At 32.8% G+C, this 15738-nt stretch overlaps 1 protein-coding gene across 1 annotated transcript; it reads right to left on the reverse strand.

Annotated features, from left to right (window-relative positions):
- Positions 1 to 1797: 1797 nt before the first annotated feature.
- On the reverse strand, positions 1798 to 12322 carry LOC111620683 (putative fatty acyl-CoA reductase CG5065). The gene is made up of 15 exons (XM_023362661.1): positions 11206 to 12322; positions 11067 to 11139; positions 10722 to 10828; positions 10460 to 10637; positions 10344 to 10388; positions 9673 to 9800; positions 8243 to 8315; positions 7898 to 8004; positions 7636 to 7813; positions 7520 to 7564; positions 6849 to 6976; positions 5466 to 5705; positions 5266 to 5395; positions 3246 to 3373; positions 1798 to 3180 (listed from the first exon to the last, which is right to left on the reverse strand). Exons 1-15 carry the CDS (start codon positions 11277 to 11279, stop codon positions 3111 to 3113), a joined length of 1704 nt encoding a protein of 567 aa, XP_023218429.1. The 5' UTR covers positions 11280 to 12322; the 3' UTR covers positions 1798 to 3110.
- Positions 12323 to 15738: the final 3416 nt, after the last annotated feature.

A 15738-nucleotide genomic window follows, 5' to 3' on the forward strand; every position in this document is an offset into this window, starting at 1 on the left:
TACAACACGTTTTCTTTTCGATGGCATATCGGTAATATTAAAAGTAAATACTGTATTTAAATCGTGATCAAATTTTCAAAAAACAAATGTTTTATTGAATTTGGACTACTACTGACCAGCGCTAACAGACTACTATTGTTTAAAAGGCCCTCTGACGGCTCAAGAATACGGATTTTATGAAATAAAAAGCAGCTGAAACTGCATCTTTATGAATAAAAATTTGAGAAACTATTTATCGTTTTATGACGAGTAAAATTTTTTCGTCGCGTTCGCGGCTTTTAAGTAATGCATAAACCTTCGAGGCGCGAGGTCCTTCGGACCGCGAGGCGTAGGTGGTGGCCCACGTTGCCCATGCCTTACGCCGCCCTTGGTTATAGAAATGATGCAATTTGAGTATAAATTATTTATAAATATGTGACCGTAGAGTCGGTGTCTCTTTGACACCACGTCAGGAGACCTAAATCTGACACTACCGAGTCTCGCAGGACTCGGAAATCGCGACGTTACGTCACGCGAGCGGTAGCGGGTGAGCGATTGGATTCGGAGTAGAGGTGAGGAGAGAGACGAGGAAGTGACTCACTCGAATTCCATATTTTCTAACAAATAACAATTTTAATTAATAAGAACTAAAGACAATACAGAGATATCGGGCATATTATCGGGCTTAATTATACTAGGCCGTTGAGAGAGAGAGTTTACAACCGAATCGCGGGTTGATAAATATCTTTCTTCTGGGTCGCAGATCTGTAGTATGATGACACTGTTGACTCTGATGGAATGTTCTCTCAAATTCTTGTCCGTTAACAGGAGCTCGGAGGAGTGGAAGCACGGAAGTGGGGTGAGATTCTTAAAGAGGCACGGTGTTACTTCTGTCACGATGTTACTTCTGGATTCTGGTGCACGGGTTTTACGTCTGGATTCGGGTTTACAAGTTTAATCCTTGAGGACGACTTTTGTGGAGGAACTTTGGACGACGACTGACCTCGGGTGTTTTTTCCCTTCTCCCTCGTTATTCCTCTTGGGTTTTTTTCCATGAGGTCAGGTGGGTGTTGTTAATGGTCTGGCGTCCAATATGAGCGCTCAATCGAAAGTTCCGGGTGACACATCGCTGACTAGCTGAATCCTCCTCAACAAGGAACTAACTTTGTGGGAAATAAATTTTTATGGCTTTTAGCCTAACGCTCGATTTTATATGATGAAATGTATTTATAATTAAAATTTAAAATAACACTTTATCAAGGGTCTGTTCGTCCCTCACAAATACGTATGTAAAGTTATATTTTTATTACGACGTAAAATATATTTAAAAGTTTACGAGCACTGGGTGACAGGTCGTTGTACTGACAAAATGTACATTTTTTGATAGTTTTATTGATCATTATAAATACCTGTAATCACTTCTAAATCTGTATGGTAATATTTTCTTTGTAGTTATTGAATTTGTTTTATTTTGTTTTAAAATTTACTTCAATACTTATGCCAGCCCTTTTTAACTGTTTGTTACAAAGGGCTGGCGGAAATTACACTTTAATAAATAAAAAGTACATTACAGATACTAGACATATCTTCATTGCCTATCCAATCACCAGGACAAGGCAAGCAATAAAGATATGTCTAGTATCTGTAATGTAATTTTTACTTTATTAAAATTACTTAAATCATGCTTATTCATTAGGTGAACCACTCACAAAGTTTACGCCTTCCCCCACTAAAAATTATTTGCTGCAAAATAAAATTTTTAGAATAATTAAAACACAAATGAAATATGCTTATTTTTATTTTTGCTTCTTTGTAATTTTAATTGAAGTCGTAGTTTACCCTCAACGTAAAATTACTGCCGTGATAATGAAAAAGTGAGTATGATTTTGTTACGTAACCCACACCTTAATATTCGCTGAGAGATTTTTTTTTATCATAACAAAGGTTTTCGATCCATTCAATAGATCATCTTCAGGCTAAATGGAATACGTACTTCATAAATGGAACAACAATTTCAAAAATTCAAAAATACTAATAATTAATAAGAACTAATACATTGTAAATGATATAAAACTGTAAAAATAAATAACATATTACTCGTACTAAATATTAATACTTTCTACCCTATCTAGACAGAGTTTCCTTTAAAACATACTAGAGTTCATGCGCCTCTTGTAAGTTTTTAACGGCATACTTTCACGCCGAAGCAAGACCCTCCACGTCCCTTGCGTTAATGCATTTTTCATTAAGCTTTCTTCTGTAAATTTATCTTTTCAGCCGTTCTTGCCAAAGTTGGAGAGTGTATCTGTTTTAGGATTTATGCTTCATCCCATCGAACCAAGGAACTTTCTGCTTGCGTCATCCTGGCCAATACTGTTGTATTACAACCTTTTCTAATATCATACCTGTGTTCTTTGATCCTTACACCCAGGTTTCTAGTAGTGACCCCTAAATAATCTTTTTTTATACCTATTAGCTGGTTCTCGTAGGGAATCTTATACACACCCGCCTTATCTTCTTTTTTAACAATCGCTTTATCGTTTCTAAGTATTTTGTACAAATTCGGGGCTCTTTTTAAGATCACCTTTGTATCTTTTATATTTGCGATTTCTTTCATAATCTCTCCTCATAAATACTCGTTGTATGTAAATTTCGTGTACTTAGATGGACCTTGTTTAGTGACTTTATCATTACTGGCTTCAAATTTTTTAATAATTCCCTCTATAACACTCCTCTTATAACCTAATGCTCCTACTATCTGTATAATTTTTTCTATCTCTGTATCCCGGTATCTCTGTATCTCTGTATCCTTTCTATCTCTGTATCTCTGTATCTGTATAACGTTTTCGCATTATATAAAAGCCCTTCTAATCAATGCTCGAAACACTGCTAACTTACACCGATAAGGGTCATCAGAGCTTGCAGGGATATATAGTGGGCTATGCGTTGGTTTCATCAATACGCAAGTGAATATACGCCCTTTGTATTACGATTGTGGTTTATATGATTTTGTTATGTGAATGATACAAGAAAACTAGGATAAAATAGTTTTCGACTTTAAAATATCAATAGATTTTGTGCGCGAATCGCAATAATTACAATACTAAATTATGTAGGGAAAATTAGAATGATTAAAAAGTCAGGATGTAAAGGAATCCGAAAAGCAATCCAGATTTTGCGAGTAAAATAGAATAATATTTCCTGTAAAAGAGATAACATTGCGTTAGAAACTGCATTACTTAGAAACGAAATAATGTAAAACATACATTAATATTAGTTTTCTGCTTCGAGCGATGGTCGAGTCATCTTCCTTCAAAACAAATCTTCTGATGCCCAGAAAGTAATCTTCCATGTAACGGTCCGAATTGAGTTTTGAGATGTCAAAGTCGAAACACTGAAATATAATTTCTATTATTTTTCGTATTCTATAAGTATTGTATTTTTACATTCGACACAACTAAATTTCACATATATTTCTGTTGTCCCATCTCGATGAATTCCCGACCCGAACCTGTCAGATTCAACCAGCTCTTTTATAAATAAAATGTGTCCAAAATACTTATAATTATCAAATGTATTATTAATTCACAGAAATCGCAATAACAGATTATACATTGCTGGCCATTAAAAATGCTACACCGGGAACAAAAGCAAATAGCAAAGTCGTATTTATTGTACAGGTACAGTACAGTATAATGTGGGTAGAAGACATAATTAATTTGGCAGATAATTTTCAGGTACAGAGCAAGATAAAATCAGTACCTAGAGTAACCGCTTCTGGTATTAATAACAGCTGGGCATGCGTTCAAATGCTAATTATTTGCATTATCCAGCATGTTGTATCTTTTATGCAATTTTCGCATTTGTTGCGTGTCGCCTTCGTGGTGTTGCGATTTTATTGGCAAATACTGAATTTTGTTGCTTTTATTTTTTACATTCGTCTTTTCCTTTTGTTATTAGAATGTCCGATGTAGGCTAAATAAACGAAAGAAAATCATTATTCTGTAAATGCTTAATGGCGTTTTGATGCGATGTGCTTTAAAATTTGAATACTGTATTTTGATACAAACTTTAATTATTTTCAAAAATAAATCTAGAAAATGCACGTAATAATCGATATTATCGACATCAGAAAGTCACTATAATACAATAAATTAAAAATAACAATGACAGTAAAATGTTGTATTAACACAAGTGTTTTATTTTTAAAATATATTAAGGTAATGTTGAGATATGAATACAAATTATAAGAAGTATTTTACGTAAACAGCAATATTTGATAATGGACATTTTTGAATGAGTACGAGCAGTTTTCTCTTGTCGTCTTTATTTTGTGAAATTTACCTTCTTAACATTTAACATTAACTTTTGAATCTTTTGACAAGAAAGGTTTAAAGTAGTTCGTGTTATCATAGAAAATCACTTTATCTGTAAGCGGATCGGTGTGATTTAGTATAAATGGTATTTATCCAAACGTATTTCTGTGTCTGACATGACACCAAATACTTTTTTTTTTCCAATAGACCTGCTTTAGCACCGAGTTCTATATCAATTTTCCACTGTTTAATATTTACAAATCAAGTGAATGAATAAAAACTTACAAAAAAATGGAACGAATAAAGTCGAAGAATGATAGTAAGTGGGTATCTTTTTAGAGGTTTTTATTTATTTTGTTTCGGATAGCTTGAAGAATTCTCGGACATGGAAGTATGAAATATGCTACATCATCAAATGTCCGGTCAGACATGGTGACAAGTGAGTTACCGGAGAACAGAGTACACATATAATGAATACTTGCACTGTGTTACTACTCAATATATGCGTACAAATTGTGTTATATGTTATTCAAACTCTTCCTTCCATGCAAATGTATCTTGGTTAAGAATTTGATATTAATGCAAGATCATACATAATTTGAAAAAATAAAAACAAATTTCAGACCAGACGAGGCGTACTTTTTCACATACTCTTCTCTTCTTGTTTTTCATCTTCGCCTTTTACTTGTGAGGTGTAAAGTTGAAGGAACGACTAGTTTAGAAAGTAGTTTATTTGAATGTATTGTAGACAGAACAACAATAGAATGAATATTTGTGGTTAATCGGCTAATAGAAATGTATACGAATTTACAAATTGTGTTATATGTGACTCATACTCAAATATGGTACTTCGCGTGACACAATATTTCGCTGAGTCCAAAATTCCTCTTTATTCTTGACACTATCATTTGTAGATAGTCAATTGTACTTGTCATAAGATACTGCCTACTTTAAATGAAATTCATCCTACCTGTTTATCTTTCGTCGACATCCTTTCCAGCAATTCCCGCACGTTTCTAGAACTAAACTTCCAATCTCTAGTACAAAAGTATTCCAGCTTGCTTATTTCATTATGAACTTTATCGTAGACTTTCATCATTCTAAATTGTAAACAATGCGAATATCATTTAATATTCCATAGAATACGTAAGCAGAGTTGAAAGAACATACTTTGGTTTTCTGCCAATAACAACTCGTAATACATCGGCTAGCATTGCAGGAAGTTGATGTTGCGTCATAATGCATACACGATTCCAATAATAACTCTTCTTGGGTATATTTGTTGGATATAAAAATGTTTTCTCCGAGGGATGTTTCCAATAATGAATATTTAAACATTTGAAAAACTGTTGCAAAGTGAAAGGATTTATGGATCCTGAAGTGCAATTGTAAACTGTAATTTCGTCTTCTCTGAAAGAGAACAGTAATTTTTTCTGAAATATGTCTAGAGATTATTTTAAAATTTATATAAGAAATAAATTTTATTTGTAATATCTGTCTGGGTTTTTTAGAAAAAAAATATTGTATTTTTTTGTTAAATGTTTTCTTTTCATAGAAATTTCTACATTAATTTGGAAAACTCAATATTGTCCAGTTTCATTTAAAGTCGAAAGGTACCAACATAATTCAGGTGTCAATTTTATTACTTTCCCTGCAATGGTTCAGGCATGGTGGAGTGGAAACTATACAGAGTTAATTGTGAGGGACAAATATAGGAGGCTAACGCGTCAACTAGCGATTATTTTTAAATTAATAGAACAACTCTTCGCTCGTCCCATACTACGAATTGCTGTTATTTTGCCAATTACACCTTAATTAAAAGGCATTCTGCGTTATTTTTTAACACTAATATCAATAAACTTATCAATCAACACTTGTGTTATCTATTTAAATCATAAAACAAAATTAAGAATAACTTTTATTTTTAAATAAGTGTTTTAAATTACTTGTTAGTAAAATAAACGCTTGGACTTTTCAACCATAAAAAATGAGTGTTTTAACTAAATTAGTTTCGTCCATATTGACTTTGTTTTGGTTTACTCCACGATGGTCCAAAATGTATTTTATTAATCCAATTCCTTACTTTTTGTCAACTGGTGAATTTTTCGACAAACCTACCAACCTACTTAACTTACGTACCTACCAATTCTAAAATTTTCTACAAAAGTATCGTGCTATTAATTAAACATTCGTAGGAAATTAATAAATTACATTTTCAAAATTCTAAACCGTCAGGTAATAATGGAATTCAATAGAAAAGAGAATAAAAACTTTTCAATGCAAAATGTTCGATGCTATTCGTTTGTATTAAGAAGAAAATTTTCCAAAAGTTTATCGCATAGAAAAACCATTACATTTTCAACATCACTTGCTGGTGGCAGATCTAAGCAGGTTACACATAGATTGAGCTATATTTTATTCTAATATAGCTCAAGAATGATGTTTTAATGCAAATGTTAAAATGTTTTTTACTTGTATAGCGAATACTTAAAATGAGAAAACTTTGTAACGACCATGCCTTTCTTAATTTATTGAAATTTTCATAAAACCTACCTTCGATGAGGCATTATTGACTTTCTCCAAGCAGCAGCCAACATCAAATTAATCACTGCATCCGATGGAACGAAATCGAAAATTTTCGTTTCGTCACACAACATGCTTCGAAGTATTCCTTTCAATCCCTGAAAGTAGTACCCAATACTGTATTCGAGTATCCGACATTAATCGTGTCACATGGATTATTTTTTTAAGAAATAAAATACGCTTACCGCAATATTTATCTTTATTAGAAACTAAAATATGTTTTAAAGAAGAATAATAATTTAATTCTTCTTGTAAAAAGGTCATCGGAACATAAAGATTCAAAAATACAGAATTAGAGTTAGAAGCTAACTCATAAGCATCCACTTAATAACAAATTAAGTAAATGGTAATTGGTTAACTTCTAACTAAAATTCCTGATTCATAAACGTAAATGTGGTTTTGTTCAGTCAGTGTGATTAGACAGAGTTAAATTGAAAAGAGCGAACATTAGAAGAATTAAAGGAACGCAGAAATACAATAATTTACTAATACATCTATTGTATATTAGTACTGTAAATGGTATTCCTCGGATAAAAATTTTCTACCAAGGATTTATCTGTTTACCCGGAGAAATTTTCGATATCCGAGTTCGAAAATAGCTAATCCTTCCTTTATTCCCAGAAGTATTTATATACACTTACAATTGCGGCTACGTAATCTGCTCCACTATTGCCATCGTTCCATCCCTAAAAAAAGAAATTTGTACTAATTACACACAAACGTATAATGTCTTTTGACGTAGAATAGAATTACTCACGGAAAAAGGTTCCTTCCAAGTGCAACCAACAATAGAAGGTCTTACAATTACTACAGGCAAATCTCTACAAAAATTATTTAAATAGTTTTCTGATATGGCCTTTGTTAAAGTATAGGTGTTGGGTCGATTTTCCAAAAGATTTTCTTCTGTTATCTCTAACGAAGCATTATTTTCTAGTCTGCCATTAGAAAAATATTAATGCAATGCACGTACAGGAAATACAATCTAAAAGAATTGCACTTAATATGTCATAGTATAATACTTTGCAATGTTCTTAAATTCCTCGTAACTTCTGGCCATGGTATAGATTTTTTCATCCACTTCCTTTCTGTTGCAGAAAGAATAAGCGGTAGATGCGTGTACGAATGCCTGAAATTACATTTGATTTATTCAATAATCCCCAAGAAAAATTTTTCTTGGAAATTATTACGAAGACATGTAAAAACATTTGGTGTTATTTCGGCGAAAAACGCAAAACATACGAAGTATTTGGGCTGATTTAATTTAAAGCTGAAAATAAAACTATAAATACGAAAAATTCCTGCGCTAGATTCAATACCGTATACATGAAGAACTTAGCTGCAATCAAGTTAGTACCAATATTTACCACTAAACTTTTCATTCGACGACAAACTTCTACCACATTTTTGGTCGTTTCCACGTTATTGACAAATGAATCTCTACAAAATAAAACAAAATAAATGGGCAAGTCACAAAATAATGTGCTTAATTAGCGTAAAACTTACCGAAAAGGTTCATCGAACTGTATTGAAGCGGCTAAGTGAAACACTACCGAAACATNTTTTATTTGTAATATCTGTCTGGGTTTTTTAGAAAAAAAATATTGTATTTTTTTGTTAAATGTTTTCTTTTCATAGAAATTTCTACATTAATTTGGAAAACTCAATATTGTCCAGTTTCATTTAAAGTCGAAAGGTACCAACATAATTCAGGTGTCAATTTTATTACTTTCCCTGCAATGGTTCAGGCATGGTGGAGTGGAAACTATACAGAGTTAATTGTGAGGGACAAATATAGGAGGCTAACGCGTCAACTAGCGATTATTTTTAAATTAATAGAACAACTCTTCGCTCGTCCCATACTACGAATTGCTGTTATTTTGCCAATTACACCTTAATTAAAAGGCATTCTGCGTTATTTTTTAACACTAATATCAATAAACTTATCAATCAACNTCGGAGGCTAACGCGTCAACTAGCGATTATTTTTAAATTAATAGAACAACTCTTCGCTCGTCCCATACTACGAATTGCTGTTATTTTGCCAATTACACCTTAATTAAAAGGCATTCTGCGTTATTTTTTAACACTAATATCAATAAACTTATCAATCAACACTTGTGTTATCTACTTAAATCATAAAACAAAATTAAGAATAACTTTTATTTTTAAATAAGTGTTTTAAATTACTTGTTAGTAAAATAAACGCTTGGACTTTTCAACCATAAAAAATGAGTGTTTTAACTAAATTAGTTTCGTCCATATTGACTTTGTTTTGGTTTACTCCACGATGGTCCAAAATGTATTTTATTAATCCAATTCCTTACTTTTTGTCAACTGGTGAATTTTTCGACAAACCTACCAACCTACTTAACTTACGTACCTACCAATTCTAAAATTTTCTACAAAAGTATCGTGCTATTAATTAAACATTCGTAGGAAATTAATAAATTACATTTTCAAAATTCTAAACCGTCAGGTAATAATGGAATTCAATAGAAAAGAGAATAAAAACTTTTCAATGCAAAATGTTCGATGCTATTCGTTTGTATTAAGAAGAAAATTTTCCAAAAGTTTATCGCATAGAAAAACCATTACATTTTCAACATCACTTGCTGGTGGCAGATCTAAGCAGGTTACACATAGATTAAGCTATATTTTAATCTAATATAGCTCAAGAATGATGTTTTAATGCAAATGTTAAAATGTTTTTTACTTGTATAGCGAATACTTAAAATGAGAAAACTTTGTAACGACCATGCCTTTCTTAATTTATTGAAATTTTCATAAAACCTACCTTCGATGAGGCATTATTGACTTTCTCCAAGCAGCAGCCAACATCAAATTAATCACTGCATCCGATGGAACGAAATCGAAAATTTTCGTTTCGTCACACAACATGCTTCGAAGTATTCCTTTCAATCCCTGAAAGTAGTACCCAATACTGTATTCGAGTATCCGACATTAATCGTGTCACATGGATTATTTTTTTAAGAAATAAAATACGCTTACCGCAATATTTATCTTTATTAGAAACTAAAATATGTTTTAAAGAAGAATAATAATTTAATTCTTCTTGTAAAAAGGTCATCGGAACATAAAGATTCAAAAATACAGAATTAGAGTTAGAAGCTAACTCATAAGCATCCACTTAATAACAAATTAAGTAAATGGTAATTGGTTAACTTCTAACTAAAATTCCTGATTCATAAACGTAAATGTGGTTTTGTTCAGTCAGTGTGATTAGACAGAGTTAAATTGAAAAGAGCGAACATTAGAAGAATTAAAGGAACGCAGAAATACAATAATTTACTAATACATCTATTGTATATTAGTACTGTAAATGGTATTCCTCGGATAAAAATTTTCTACCAAGGATTTATCTGTTTACCCGGAGAAATTTTCGATATCCGAGTTCGAAAATAGCTAATCCTTCCTTTATTCCCAGAAGTATTTATATACACTTACAATTGCGGCTACGTAATCTGCTCCACTATTGCCATCGTTCCATCCCTAAAAAAAGAAATTTGTACTAATTACACACAAACGTATAATGTCTTTTGACGTAGAATAGAATTACTCACGGAAAAAGGTTCCTTCCAAGTGCAACCAACAATAGAAGGTCTTACAATTACTACAGGCAAATCTCTACAAAAATTATTTAAATAGTTTTCTGATATGGCCTTTGTTAAAGTATAGGTGTTGGGTCGATTTTCCAAAAGATTTTCTTCTGTTATCTCTAACGAAGCATTATTTTCTAGTCTGCCATTAGAAAAATATTAATGCAATGCACGTACAGGAAATACAATCTAAAAGAATTGCACTTAATATGTCATAGTATAATACTTTGCAATGTTCTTAAATTCCTCGTAACTTCTGGCCATGGTATAGATTTTTTCATCCACTTCCTTTCTGTTGCAGAAAGAATAAGCGGTAGATGCGTGTACGAATGCCTGAAATTACATTTGATTTATTCAATAATCCCCAAGAAAAATTTTTCTTGGAAATTATTACGAAGACATGTAAAAACATTTGGTGTTATTTCGGCGAAAAACGCAAAACATACGAAGTATTTGGGCTGATTTAATTTAAAGCTGAAAATAAAACTATAAATACGAAAAATTCCTGCGCTAGATTCAATACCGTATACATGAAGAACTTAGCTGCAATCAAGTTAGTACCAATATTTACCACTAAACTTTTCATTCGACGACAAACTTCTACCACATTTTTGGTCGTTTCCACGTTATTGACAAATGAATCTCTACAAAATAAAACAAAATAAATGGGCAAGTCACAAAATAATGTGCTTAATTAGCGTAAAACTTACCGAAAAGGTTCATCGAACTGTATTGAAGCGGCTAAGTGAAACACTACCGAAACATTCTTCGTTATCAAATTCATATAGGAAGAGGAAATTCCTAAGTTCTCTCGAGTGAGGGACCCTTCGATGCATTCAACTTTATTCGAAATTTCCGGATTTTTCAATAAAACATTTTCGAAAATCTTTTATAAATATAATGAAGGTATCAGAAATTTGGTTATATAAGGTAACGTAAGCGAGTAGATCAAGCAAATTTGAGTTGTCATAAATTGTGTTCGATTCTTTGTACTCAATTCTGACAACACGAAGATATTTATTAATTAAATAAACCAACCACGAGTTGCTCGACTTTTCCGGCAATATTTAAAATTTTGGTGCCGCCATCTGTTATCGCCTATTTTATATCGTAACTGTTATAGAATGGAAAAAAAGCTTAATTTTGAGAGTAGAGATGGGTTTTATAAGAAAAAAATTGTAAACGCTAATATATTGTTAAAATAAAATCAGAAAATTAAGAAAATTCACATTGTTTTATATGTAATTATGTCACTGATGGTTAGATATAACGAAATAAACTCACCAGGTTCTTTTTCCAACTTACTTCTTTTCTGCCTCTGTAATACCGTTCTATAATACCGTTCTATAAATTCCGTGTAATATTGTCCTAATAAAGGCTAACTTTAGTATTGTGATGAAACGACCATTATTTTGATGGTTATGATGGCTTAAAGCCACCATACTCAACCTGCGGCCCGCGGGCCACATGCGGCCCTCTGAGCTTTTGTGAGTGGCCGGACGTGGAAGAAAGCGGAAAATAATTACGTTGATTTCTGGAAATAATTACCACTTCTGGAATGTAGGGGCCGATCAATATGACTGAAAAAATGTGCTCAAATTTTATTTACGTTGTTCGCATCAACGTATCTATGTGAAACGTCATACTCAAAAATGAAATATGCAAAAAACATGTATAGAAACTGGCTTACTGATTTACGCCTGGATGCCGTTTTACGAGTAGCATGCAGCAGTTACAAGAATGAATTAAATGAAAAGACGGATTTAAATGAATGGCCGAGCAGTCAAGCCTACCGCTCTGGAGGACCCGGGATCGAATTTGGTCGGGTCAGGGAATCTCCAGGAATTTTTCGGGATGGTCCGTTCAGATATGTCGGGCACCGTCCCTCACCACCCGGTCGCACCATTGTGGGCCTGGCCGAATCCATAATGGGCCTGCTATAGTGCCCATTATGGATTCCGCCCTCTTAGTGCCTACAGGGCGGAAAGAGTATAAGAAAAAAAAATTTAAATGAACTTGTGAAAAAACGTTCGCAATAAATTTTCAGGGTAGGTGAGAAATTAAGTAAATTTTTTATTATAATTGTTATGTTGCGCCCGCGTGTAATAGCTATCATGTGTATGTGGCCCGAGAGAAAAAAAGGCTGAGTATGATGGGCTTAAAGCATTATGTATACATCCAACTGCAACCTCTAGAGACCGAATGTGAAATTGGAAGGAAACGTGAATACTCAACGTGTAATTATACTTAAAATGAAGGAATACGTTACTTGTCATTATGGAGTAGCAAACATGGTGCAATACTAGGCATGGGCATGCCAGGAATTTGCTCATTCGTTGGACCGTACTCGCGCTGCAAACATTCATTTCATTAGAAATACAAATACATTGATTGATTGTTGTGTAATATGCTCCAATATATTCATTTTCTCGTTTGTTCTCTTGAAACAGCAAGTATAAATAAGCCGTAACTTCTGTCTACAGTTTGCACAAAATCTTTGTACGAAAGAAGTATCAAGTGTCCTTACGATTATTTCAGTGAAAATCACATTTCTTCGGGGTCACATTTAATAAATGTTAACTGTACGTTTGAATTTTCGATAAAACTGTAAATCTTACAGAAGATATGAGTAAAATTTGTAATATTTCAAGATACCAAACAATAGTTTACGTTTCATGAAATAAATGTATTCCAGAACACTTACATTTTAACTTACTTTAGAACGAAACAATTCCGTCTTTCTCTCTTCCGCTGGTATTCCTTTCTTGCTTCTGATTAAAACGTAAATTTTTTTATTATTGCAGGATCTTAGCAGTTTCTCTAAAAGCACCTTTAAATATTAGAAAGATAAAGCGGAAATGAGTTATATTTGAAATATCTTGCATAAAAATATATAGTAGAAATACTTGCCTTTCCCAAAGATCCCGTTACTCCTGTTACAAATATCTCACGACATTCGTAAAATTTTGAAATGGACATATCTTCTTTTGCAATTCTTTTTAATATTCTGTCAAGTGAATTAATGCGAAAAAGATAAAACAAAAAGTTTATCACAAACAGTGACAATTGCATTTTCTCCATTTTAAAAGAATGGTGTTATATACAGGTTTCGTATCGTAAAAACGTTTACCAGTTAGACAGTTAAAAGCCAAAATTCTCTTAACTATACCCCATTGATCATAAAGTGTCGGGGATGGTTTAATTAATAACACGTAAAGATTTAATTAATTCATGAAATTTTTTCGCCTTCTTAAAATTAATTCTACATTTCCACGTGCATATAACAACGTTTTTCTAATCTTCGGAAGAAGCTTTATAGTTGATTTCGTGCAACCGCTTCGACATTCGCGGATGGTCTTTTTTTATGGCATAAATCGACTGAAAACGATGATGGTCAAGCGGATATATTTTATTCTAGAAAACGGGAAAACCACACGGTATCGTATTAGGTGAACACGAAGCATGTGAAACCATATCTATTGAATTTAAGACCATAGATTTACGAATACGAAGAGCATTGTCAGCAGCCGCATTATCCAGGGGATTTCTCCTTTCAAGTCGAATCGTTTTGTACGAATTGCTTCACGCAAACAAAGTAAAATTCTTAAATGGTATCGTTTGTCGACAGTTCGACTAGTTGGAAGGAATTCGCGAGGGACTCCCCGAGACAATCGAAGAAATTTGAATGACTTTGAAGTGGTGTTTTTGGTCTCGCTCCACCTTTCGTGTGTCATTCATTCGATTATTACACGAATTCTAAAATCAACATAATCCTTGATAACTTGCTTAAAACATTATTAGACCATTAGAGAGAAACATCATAAAAACCTATGTTTAAATGCAAAATAAACTGGTCATTTTAGTGTGAAAACGATGGATTCCTGATTTATCCCCTTTCACATACAGATTGGACACGACTTGTTTATTCCAACTGGTGTCAGCACAGACAAGAATAGATTTGGACAGATCTTATTTCGAGTAGCCGAAATTATAAAATTTTAACCGAAATTTTAGGAGGGTATATCTAATTTGAAGGTGAGTCGACAATGGGGGTAAGCCTTAAATTAATCTAAACAACAGTTTATAATAAAACTATCAATTTAGTTAGCAAATAGAAGATATAGCCTAATATTAGTATGCAACTTGATTTACACCAAAGTGTTACAAAATTATTATATCGAATACAAAATATGAATACTGCTAAAATTAACTCACTATTTAATCTAGAAAGAAAGAGAGACTTTACATAACATAGGTATATCATCTTAATCTATAGTACAATGTTTAAGGGATTGGTGAATGTAGGAGAATTTCGCCGGAACTTCGGACATAAAAAGATGAGTCTCTTTGGAGGTGAGCAAGAACTAGAAACGAGCTAACCCCTGTTATGGAGAAATTCCCTCCAATATATGCGTAATTCCCACCACACTTCCGACGCGCGACGAAAGTCGGGGTGAGTTTCGTAGTGGGATGTGTCCAGATCTCATGTTTGTAATTACTTTCAAAGGAAGTGACGTTATCTTCCTCCAACAAAGTAAAATTTAATGATTATTTGTGACAAAATAGTACTTTAAAATGTATTAAAATAAAACAAATTCATCAAGAATTTTATCAATTGCATTACGCAGTTCTGTGTTATAATTGTATTAAACGAATGTAAGCCTATGTAAGCTTACTTATTCAACGAAATAAAAATTTTAGCTTTTCTATCCAGATATATCTTTCTTTTTGCTTAGGAAATCCATAAATTCGCTTTTATAATTTTATATAGCATACAATGATTTAAACAATTCTTAATTAGGAGATTATAGATTAAAAAAGTTCATGCTAACATTGCATCCAGCGATCCAATTAACAACAGAGTTTCACAGTTTACCATATACACTCTCTGATATGAACCATCCTGAAAGTTTTTTAATGGGAATGGAACCAACAAATGCTACTCTTACATAGTACTTTTGCTTAGAGACAACGTTCTTACAGAGGTTAAATGTTATATTCACAACCGGATTTAGGCATTTCGAAGCTCTAAGACAGTGTTTTTCAACCGGGGTGCCGCGGCACCTTAGGGTGCCACGGCGCCACGATTGGGGTGTTGCAAAGTTTAGAGCCTTTAGGCATTTTCTTGGAAATTTACTTAAGTTTAGTTCAAGATAACTCATTGTCAGTTCTATTTTGCTACGAGATATCTAGTAAGCAAAGAAACTATGACTAATCGCATGTTAATGTAATGTTCTACGCTA

Source organism: Centruroides sculpturatus, unplaced genomic scaffold (assembly GCF_000671375.1).
Source record: "Centruroides sculpturatus isolate CEXI.00-Female unplaced genomic scaffold, Cexi_2.0 scaffold287, whole genome shotgun sequence".
NCBI classification, from domain to species: domain Eukaryota; kingdom Metazoa; phylum Arthropoda; class Arachnida; order Scorpiones; family Buthidae; genus Centruroides; species Centruroides sculpturatus.

What these genes read in the sequence shown, in the direction of transcription:
- LOC111620683 (XM_023362661.1), bottom strand. Translation starts at nt 11,279, where the DNA reads ATGAATTTGATAACGAAGAATGTTTCGGTAGTGTTTCACTTAGCCGCT. An exon ending in TCAATAATGCCTCATCGAAG is followed by an intron (nt 8,316 to 9,672) that starts GTAGGTTTTATG and finishes TTTATTTTGTAG; the next exon opens with AGATTCATTTGTCAATAACG. An exon ending in CTTGGAAGGAACCTTTTTCC is followed by an intron (nt 7,565 to 7,635) that starts GTGAGTAATTCT and finishes TTCTTTTTTTAG; the next exon opens with GGATGGAACGATGGCAATAG.